This window comes from Python bivittatus, unplaced genomic scaffold, assembly GCF_059951505.1.
Source record: "Python bivittatus isolate LINGU-HERP-01145 unplaced genomic scaffold, Pbiv_v1 ctg000700_np1212, whole genome shotgun sequence".
NCBI classification, from domain to species: domain Eukaryota; kingdom Metazoa; phylum Chordata; class Lepidosauria; order Squamata; family Pythonidae; genus Python; species Python bivittatus.
The window spans coordinates 22,398,939-22,409,760 of NW_028277098.1; the positions used below are offsets into that span (position 1 = coordinate 22,398,939).

The window sequence follows — 10,822 nt, forward strand, 5'->3', positions numbered from 1 at the left end:
AATAAGTGGACTGGAGAACCATGGAAATTTACTACAATTGGACTAAGGAACTGCCCGTAGAGTGGTGTAAAACTGAATGATCTGAATGCTGAGAATGTACTGCAATTTTCACTCTTTCTTTCCTAAAGATAGGGTAAATCATAGATTGTAGAAGTAGCCAACATGGATTTGAAAGGAAGAAGCTGAGAAGTGAGTGACTGTGGAAAGATAAGCTCAAACATGATGGATGATAGATGGAAAGGCTTTAGCAATAAAGAAGGTCAGGGGTTCACAAACTCTCCAGGAGGGTCATGAGCAACTTAACCTGATCACTCTCATGCTGACAGCGCGTGAGCCATTTTACCACTCTGCCTATGAACTGAAACAATGAAATTAGTTTTACTGGGGGGTGGGGTGGAGGTGGGGTGGGAAATGTTACACAAATTAATTATATTAGGGAGTCACAAAGTTTGAGAATCTCTGGAATAGGTGTTTTTGACTGATTCTAAACTGGAGGCAGTGCAAGGCAATTGCTGTAGGAGAATGACTCAGTGCTCCATGTAGGCTATCTGTAAGATTTATAACTACTATTTAAATTATTTGAGGGTATTTGGGCTTAATAGATTTTTGTATTAAAACTCCACTTTACTATATCAATCTAATCATTACATTAAACATTTTACATTAGGAATGCCATCTAGGTGAAAAGATCAGAATAAATGTTGCACTGCATGTAACTTGCAATGTTGTAAGTTTGTTTTTTTTTTAAATAGTCACAAGAGCCACAGTCTAACTTAAGCTCCTAATTACATTCCTTACATACCTTTTGGCAGTTTAGGCTTATCAGCTGAGTTTATTATAATGGAAATATACTTGTTAACCTCCCTTGTTTCTAAATAAGATCTTAATGTCTATGAATACATATAGTTACAATTAGTTATCTGTATCCTCCTAGCTTTATATACCCATACGTTCCCCCCCTGCAAAAAAAAAATAAAAAAATTGATCATTATAATATTTTGTATATAGAGAACAGTTTACAACACAGGACCTTCTTAAAATCAGAAATGCATTCTACATTTCAAATGGAGAACATTTTATGAATCTTATAAATCATCAGTAGGGTAAACCATGGTTGACATATGCTTCCGTGAGATGGTGGAGCTAAGATTAGTGTTGCTAGTGGGTTAATGTTGGTGCAACTAAATGTATTTCTGCAAGGCTACCCCTGCCCCACTGGCATTACTTCGGTGTAGAAAGTAGAGTATTCATAGTACAGAAATGAAGGGAAGAACAAACAATCCAGATGTTAAAGACAAATCCTAATTCTGTTACTCAAAGGGAAAATATTTTTCTCCTCTAATTTCTCACTTAATTTTGTGGTTTAGCTGTAAACCTGTTGAGTTTTAAAATGTACAAGGACAAGCACATTTTTGACAGGTACTGACAAAACATTTGATAATGAAAAGACACCAGCTGCCCCAATCAAGAAACATACTTCTATATTTCCCATTTACCTTTATTATATTAAATAAATTAATGCAATATATACAAATATACTTTCATTCATAAAAATCATAAATACATTAAATTATTGTAGTACCAGGAAGAACCCCAATTCACACCACCTGCGTTTACAGATATATGGAATTCTTAAAAAGTTAGGTTTCTTTCTGTCCAGCAGTTAATTATCAATACACATTTAAAGTGCTAAGTTCTGGCAATGGCAGCCAACAACACAAGTTATCAACTGAAGGAGATGACACAGTTTTGTTTAAAATGCAATAATCTATCTGAAAGTTGGTGCTAGATATCTGCCCAAAAAAGGCATTTCTGAACCACTTCCATGCTGGATTGTTGACTTGAATTGTCAAGTTCATCTCAAGAGATTCTTTCCCTTTTTATCAGATATCTACTTGCAGCATATTCTAATGTTTAATAGCAATTTGTACCATACGTTTTATACAAAATCAGACTGCTAAAAGCCCATTCTTATAATTTCATCACCACTTGAAGTACCCAGAACACCCAATATAAAAAGATACTACTAAAAGTGCAGCAGAAACAATAACAATTCATCACACATGTCAGTTAATATATTTCAAACAGTTCTCATAGTTTTAACAGTGAAGTTAAAAAGGTGGTTTAAAATAGTGTTTTAAAAACAAATGTTTCATAGAAACCATAAATGTTTGTCAGTAACGATTGCTTCCAGAGGGGAGTTCTTTTTCATGGCATTATTGCAATGTTAATGCCTATCAAACTGTGATCATTCAGGGCTGAGTTTTTACTCCTTACAAATTTGGAGGCATATTTTCTTTTTCTGATGATGTGCCCTTTGTCCGTTTACACTTATACACCACCACAGATAAAATAATAATTAGAGTGAGGACTCCAACAGCAACACCTATTATTATGAGGATTTTGTCCAAATCAAGAGCTGGAGAAGAAAAGAAACACAGTGTCAGTTGAAGTACATGCATGCCTTATATTTATTTGAACTTTGTCCTGACTGAAGCTATACTACATTAATGGGTAATTAAATGGTGTAATAAACACAAAGCATTTCCTTCCAACCAGAAGGAAATATGAAATATAGATTTGCTTCAGAGGCACTGACATTCTGAGAAAGCTTGCACAGAATTGGGTTACAGGTAGTCCCCAGGTTAAGAACGAGTTCCGTTCTCAAGGTCTGTCCTTAAGTTGAATTTGTATGTAAGCCGGAACAGTATTATTGTATAATACTGTATAAGTGGTATTGTGTAATTAACTCGCATCATCGTGTATTTAACTCAAATTTTGCTACAATAAACACCATTCTTAACCATGGGTTGTCTGCTACCTGGGCATTCTTAACTTGGGGGACTACCTGTACACCATTAGTAGATCCAAAGAATAACCTTAGCTTAACAAAGTATGTGTTTAGACAAGGAGGACTATTATACCCTGAGATATTTTATTTGTTCTGAATAGTTCAGTCTTCCTAGACCTGTGATATTTCTGAATATTGAGCTCAATTCTTAGAGGAAAAAATGCTGGTACAATCCATATGAAACAATGAAATCAAAGAAAAATAGTGTCATTCTCTTGTGCAATCTGCGTAAAGTGATGCCATGACTGTATGCTTAAAGGCAAAGGTTAGGAAGTCACATAATACGTACTATCCAAGTCTTCCCTTTGAACACTGGTACATTTTACAGTGCTTTTTTCACTTCTGTGGTTATCTACGCGGCTTGGAACGTAAGTCTGAACATAGAAACAGTAGCTCTTCCCTTTATCAACTTCAACTTCAAATTTATTGGTTTTTGTCTTTGATAATTTCTGAAAGCAACAAAAAGGTTATTTAGAGAGTTATCGGCAGATATTCTAATTCTTCACACTGCAGCCTAGTAAATTATAGTCCACTACTGTAGAAATAGCAGTACTTTTATGATTATTGCTATTAATATGAAACAACAGAAAAGAGTTCTGAATCTGAAAGCTTACAAATGCATTAGTTACGCTTTTTTATTTATTCTACTCATCTTTATTTTTGAGAACTATACCCCACCTTCAAATATATTACTACGGAGGCTTACAATAAAAGTATAGTTGAATACTACTGCATTCAAATGAGTTTTAAAAGGCAAGTATTAATGGAGAATAGCAAAAGTTATACATTCTTAGAAATTAGGTTCTCACCTTGCCTGTACTTTGGTCCTTCCAGTAGTACAATAGGTATTCCAGATCATTTCTGAATATGTCCCTGATAGTTTGCAAGGTACCATTAACTCTGTAAGGTGTTAGTGGATCAGCTACTTCCACTTTCAGAGTTACATCTTTTTGTTCAAAATGTGTTATTGTTGGCATTCCAAGCTCAGCTAGAAAAGAAGTATTACCTAGTAAGACTTTCTTATAATATAAAAGAAGTGCACAATAAAATGTTATGTACCAAAATAGTATTTTCAAAAGGATATTATAAGTCCTGGGCAAAAGGGGCTGCATAGAACAGGGAGGAATAAAAAATGGAATATGTCCCTTTTTTTAAACCAGCTGTTGTAAGTTGGGGAAAAAACTGCATTACAGTTCTGACTGTTTATACTGAGCACAGATTTTCTTTGGTCAATTTACAATTGCTATTATAAAAATATTGTATATGACTAAAGGTAGGGAGTCATACTTTGCCCATTTTTAGTCACATACAATACTTTTGTGTGTGTGTGTGCCTTTGAGTTAGTGTTGATTCCTGGTGACTATTTGGACAAGTCCCTGCAGTTTTCTTGGCAAGGTTTTTCAGAAGTGATTTGTGTTAAGGCACCAAGCTAGAAACTGGGAGACAGTGAGTTCTAGTCCCCCCTTAGGCACAAAGCCAGCTGTGGGTGACCCTGGGCCAGTCACTCTCTCTCAGTCTAGGAAGGAGGCAATGGCAAACCAGTTCTGAAAAACCTTACTAAGAAACCTGCAGGGACTTGCCCAGGAAATCGCCAGGAGTCAACACTGACTCGAAGGCCAAAAAACCCCCAAACAAAAAAACTCAATACTTTTACAATAGCAATTGTAAAAAAAATACTTTTACCCTAACTGCTAAAATTGCTGGTATAGTTTCCCACCTTTCTGACCCAGAAAATGTACAAAAAGTATGGTGCACGTCTAAAAATGAGGTTAATATAGTTAAAAAAGAACTCTCCCCAAAACATTTTGGTCTCATCAACTTTTTATCCTTGCCCCTTACAGTGCAATCCTCGGGGCTCTCAAAATTGTTATATAGGCTTTCTGATTCCTCAAAGGTTTCTCACTCTGACACAAAAATATATGTAAGCATGAATCCTTTATCACATAACTAAGAAAAAGCTTATCTGAAACAGATTTCAGACAGGACAAATACAATCTGTACATTATGCAAGAGAAATGTGATTGGATCCTTTAATACTTTTGAAAGGAAAAAGCAATTGTGTGTATGTTTCTAGGGGGGGATATTGTCTATTTTTTTTTTGAGCTTACTCTCTTGTACCATTTTCCAAACCAATACAATTGTTACATCTACATATACTGGACAGTTTTACAGATACAAGTTCCCCCATCAATGGGTTAAAAAGAAGCAAACAATTAAATCTAATGCTCTGCTGATCCAACTGAATAAATTAGCTTCCTTCCCTTGCAACATTTCTTTAAATGTTGGGAAATCCATGGATATATGTTATAGATAAAATATTTAGTCTTTCAGAACTAAATTACAAAACTGAACAATTAACAGGAAGATGTAATGCCTTCCTATACATCTTAAAAACACTCTTTTTAAGTCTTTATTCATAACCTTCTTTTCTGTGTATAAAGAGGTGTTAAAGATAGTGGAATATAAATCTAATTTATTATACTTACTTTGTGTGTAAGGTACAAATTCTGGAGAAATTTCATATGGAGGTGTTTCAAAATTATCCTCATTATAAGGTATTTCAGAATATATACGCGCTATGTAGGTATCTTTTAAATTCTGTAGCACCACGTTAGTAACATCACATTCAGTTTTATCAGTATGAATGCATACTTTTTCCCGTTTTAACTGGTCCCTGTAAAGATTAAGATCAAGGATGTAAATCAGGCATTTTATGTATATATGTGAGGAATTCAGTTGATGTACATACATGCACTGCAGTGGTCAGAAGACAATGAATATCATCCTGGCCACATACATAACTTTCACTTTGATCCATATAGTCAAAAGCAAAATGTTACATGTTTTCAAGGTCAGCAGAATCTTGCCCATGTTAATCAGATAAACAGTGTAACTAGGAAAACATGAAATGGCTTTTATGACCTTGAATATTTTGTACTTCTTCAATGAATAAGAAATAGCTGCTTTCACAGCAGACTTAGAAGTACTAAGAAATGCAACAATACAGAACATGTAAAATTATGGATAGTATCACAAAGTTAATAAGAGAAATAAAAATTATAAAACATATAAATATGAAATTAACTTGCTTACAAATAAATTGATATAAAACTAATGTAAGTACATTAAAGGAATAGAGTAACAGTCTATACTATAGATTGATTCAGTGAAGCTCCACCTGAAGCAGCATATTCAAAGCACTTCCCTCTGAAACACCAGATCATAGTGGTTGTTGATTTCAATCTGGGCCCTGTATCTGTGCATGTGACAGATTTAAACAGAAGCCACCTTCTATAAGTTTGCAGCAGCCAGCTGATTCAACCCTTCAAACCGAGGTGTATGACTCAATTTCCCCCCTGAAATTGGAACAGTCCCAACAGACCAAACTGGGAGACACTGCAAGAGGGATACAATTACCTAAAAAGTTACCTAAGAAAAAAATGGGTGTGTTTCCAAACATTAACTTACCCATCCATTTCAACTGTATAAACATAACCAATTGGCTTTGGATCCCAGTGGAGCAGAGTCTTAAAATTGACCGATGACCAAGTAATGTTAACAGCTGTCTGTACTGTAGAGCTCCCTGTGTGAAAATGGTATAGAGAGGAGTATGACTTAGGTGTTGCTCCACATATTACAGTATTCTATGTGGACTATAAATTGTTTAAGGCTCTAACAATATTATAAACACAATAATTTCTGATGTATTTTTTAAAAGCAGTCTGATTGAAATTGGAGTATAAGTAAAATCTTCCCAACCTGATATCTTTCCAATATGTTGGTCTACAACTTGCATGACCTCTCAACAAGCAAATCCATAGTGTCTAGGTGTTGCAGGAGTTATAGCTCATGTGGTTTAATTTGTGCTAATCCAAAATTTAATAATGATATATATTATTCCCTCATGCAATAGAAAGAGAGAGAGAGAGAGAGTTTCTTTGAATCAATGTTTCAGCCAGGCTGTATTCTCTGCATAAAGCAGTCTTCTGTAATTAGTAGACTTTGACTCCTTTAATCTGATCTAACTTGTCCACGGAGCTATAATCCAAAACATATGAAAACCACAAATTTGGAGTAGATTTAGAATATCTGATTCTAATCTAGTAGATTCTGCATAAGGAAAGTGTGCCAACACATTGGCTAAATTCTTGCAACATGCTTAACCCAGCTTAACAAAGCCAGCGCAGTAACGGGCACTTCGCATTATGTCCAAGAGTCACTGCTGCTACTTGAGCTGGATTTGTTGCCAGTAGGCTTCTGAATGCAATTCAAGGTGCTGGTCATCACCTATAAAGCCGTTCATGGCATATTGATTATCTATCTGGTTATCTGAAGGACCACCTCTCTCCAATGGCTTCTGCCCACCCAGACAGAGTGGGTGCAATCCAGACCCTTCACTTAAAGAATGCCATCTTGTGGGACCAAGGAAGTGTGTCTTCTCTGTCACTACTCCTGCCTTCTGGAACAGCATCCAACCCCAAGAGTTATGGACGGCACCCACTGTTCTGGGGTTCCAGAAGGGCCTTAAGACCTAGCTTGGTTCCCAGGCCTGAAGTTAATGTGTTTGTGGGACACCTGTCATATTTGTGCTGCTTATTGTTCTGATTGTTTTAGTCAGGGTTGCCTGTTTATGTGTGTTTTTAATCATTTTGTTTTTTGCTTTAGAACAGCATTTAATATTCTGGACCCAAACATATAAGCCATATTATGTCTTACTGTGCTGAAGTGATTCACCCAACATGCTAATTCAATGTCTAGGTTCCTACCATTCTCCCCAAACACTATCTAACCTCATGTTAGCCTAGAATGTTATATGAACCAAGACACTGTAATTTTGTTTATGCTAGCAAATATACAAAGAAATGGTTACCAGTTATGGTGGGCATATGGAATTTCATAGAAAAACTGGAAGGGGAACTTTTAGAACTACCTAATCTGCATTGCAGAAATCTAGATAACCATATAATACTAGCAAAGAAGTACAGAAATACCAATTCTTTGGTGCCATTTTGAAGTTGTCTGACTTATTTCATATATACCCTACTTGTGGGCCTTTCCAAGATTAATCACTGTAGAAAAGAAATATTGAATATAAGGGCTCATTGACTCTTATGTTTGTGACTTGAGAAAAGGGGAAACCTTTTTCATTCTAAGAATGCATAGATTTCTTTCCTTATGCTCCAGTTATTACCATTTTTATACTCACTACATTTATATGCTTTTCACAGCTGCAAGCTACCCAACTACAGTACATTACTGAATTATTGAACAAACAGTTTGAAATGTTCCCTAAGGTTCCGTTCCTCCCTTAGAAAACACGACCACATGCAACAAAACATTCTTTGGCAGGCTTTATAGCTCTTCAAAGCAATTATTTAGATTTTATTTGCCTCTCAGTATTAATAGATTAAGTCCTTCTTTTGTACACCTAATTTCATCAGTATCACTGAGAACTTATTCTACACTTAGAAGGCAATTTTGTTTTAAATATTTTCAATTTTTTTCTATAATCTGTGAATTTAGTGATAGCATGTTCAGTACTTTTGTTTAATGATCATGAAGATTTTTTATGAGTGTTTACATGGCACATTAAAGCATTCTAGCTGGCTAACATGAATATGTGTGTTGCCTTCTTACTCCTGTCCTGCACAGTTCTTCAACCATAATTAGTTAGTGGCTCTTCTGTTGTTAAGCATGAAATGCAAATGTGGCCAACATCTCTAGTTATGTCCACATTAGTTTCAAATTCCAGTTAGTACCAAAATCCCATTCCACATTTGCATATTACATTTAATCATATCAGATGGGGATAAGGAAGCAGCCCATTCACTCATATGAACAAATCCAAGGGAATAGTTATGTGTGAATATGAATCTCTCTTCTTATATTGAAGATTTACGGCTTAGTAAGGCTGTGCACACATAAACACTGATTGGAAAGAAGTGCTTCCAACCTTGAATGAGTGCAACTCCTGCAATTCTCTGCTATTCATTAAAGTAGTCCAGCTTTTTTGCAGGTTTTCATAAGAAGCTGCTTTAAACGGTTTATTAATATTAGTGCAACTGTTAAAGCAGCTACAACGTTTTTTATCAGGCTTGCACAGAAACCTAAAAAAGATCAGGTTGAAAGATAGGTAAATGTTATTTTTATGTGATGTCCAAAGCACTCCCAATCATTTTCGTATTGTGCACAGCCCTTCTGCTTAGCTAATTTACTTGTAATATTTTTTTCTGGAATAGATTTATCAATGCCCTGTTGATATTAAATTAAGAAAATGCATTGTTTCAATGTGACACCATGATACTAATACTGCATTTAGAATTGTACCAACATTGCATGTTATTTATAAATGCACTTAATTGCTTTGAAAACATTCTAGTTTTCCCTATTGTTAGGAATAGATTATACATTTCTCCACTAAACTTCATACTTAATTTATAAAAGGATTCAGAATATATCGACACACTTAAATCATGCTATTCTTGTTTTCACTTGAAAAATAAACTTAAATGTAATTAGAGAAAAAATATATACAAATATATCCTTAACGTTTCAGCAAGTCTTAACAGAGTATGCTTCTTGAGTGTTTCTGAAATGTCCAATACTTCTTGCCAATTTTTTCCAAAATGCCCAGAATGATGAACACTCTCCATCATTCAGGCACTTTTATTCTTCCAATTTCATTGCTTTTACTTAGCTAGCTTGAGACTTTTATGCCCAACTGTCAATTTCTATAGCCAGCTGTTTTTACTTAAGACCGCAAGGATGACTTCCAGTCCACTTCAACAACTAAGCCGTGGGAAATGGTTAAAGAAACCATACAGGCAAAAGAGAAACTACTGATTCAGAAGTATTGGTCAATGCCAGGACGGGAACCCCCAAGAAAATTCCAGCGCTCTCCCGGCGAACCCCTCCAGAGAGAAGGCAGACCGCGCAGAGACATCCCCGACTTCCTCAAATCCAATGGCGCGAAAAGGGGTTCAGTCCATTACTGTGTCTTGGAGAGGGCGCGCGCCGATTGTTGAGCGCGCGCTATTCACTCACCTGAGTTGGAGGAAAGCAGAGAAAGCAACGTGCAGAGCAGCAGTGCTGGAGCGTGGGGTGCTACCGCCGCTGAAAAATACCGCCGCACCATGGCTCGTCCAAGGCTCGGAAGGAGGCAGGGAGTCCAAGAAGCGGGAAGGCGCGCGCGTATGTCTAACTGTGTGCGAGAGTGAGCGCGCGCGAGAGTTAACTAAGAAGATGGCTTGCGCTTCCTTCTTTTATAGTATCCCCTCCCGGAAACTCTGGACAGACGGCGGATGGCTAGAGGGTGATTGAATCACCCAGGCGCTGGCTGTGATTCAGCTCCCACGCCCGCGAGTCCGCGACCGAGAGAACCGCTCCTTCTTCGTCGCTCTCTCTCCAGGACCTGGGCCAGGTGAGCAGCCTTGCCTTTGGCCCAGGTAGCTTACGGTGGACACTGGCCGACTTCGGAGGGAAAAGAAGTCGGTGAGGTGAGCCACAGGTTCACAGAGGGGTGAAGGCTGCTTCCCATCGCTCCGCCCCGTGATCCTCGGGAACGAAAGGACACGACGCGGCCAGCCCCAAATCTCCCCGCTATCTCCAGGTGGGCCGGGGGAGGGCGGCGAGAGGAGAGACGCACTGATAGTTCTAGGGGGCGGGACCTGCTTTTCTAATGATGTTTAGAGAAGCAAACCCCACTGAAATCAAGGGGGTGTACATTAACAATAGTTAATAATAGTCCCATTGATCTCCGTAGACCAGTTCTGATGAAATGTGGATCCAAGTCACAGAACTGGAAGGGAATCTCGAAATACTGCACCTTTCTTCTGCCACTGCCAATGCAACCCATAGGAAGAAGTGTTTAAAAATCAGACGTATGAAATCAAATATAAATCTTCTTGTTTTCATGCTATTTTTAATAAGATATTCACCTTAAGACGCTGTAATTCATGCTTGGTCTTCATG

General features: G+C 37.1%; 1 protein-coding gene across 1 annotated transcript; it reads right to left on the reverse strand.

Moving 5' to 3' along the window:
* Nucleotides 1-1,490: 1,490 nt before the first annotated feature.
* F3 (coagulation factor III, tissue factor) lies at nt 1,491-10,455 on the reverse strand. The gene is made up of 6 exons (XM_007434583.4): nt 9,896-10,455; nt 6,320-6,434; nt 5,338-5,525; nt 3,661-3,839; nt 3,141-3,300; nt 1,491-2,419 (listed from the first exon to the last, which is right to left on the reverse strand). The coding sequence occupies exons 1-6, from the start codon at nt 9,984-9,986 to the stop codon at nt 2,274-2,276; spliced, it is 879 nt and encodes a 292-aa protein (XP_007434645.1). The 5' UTR covers nt 9,987-10,455; the 3' UTR covers nt 1,491-2,273.
* Nucleotides 10,456-10,822: the final 367 nt, after the last annotated feature.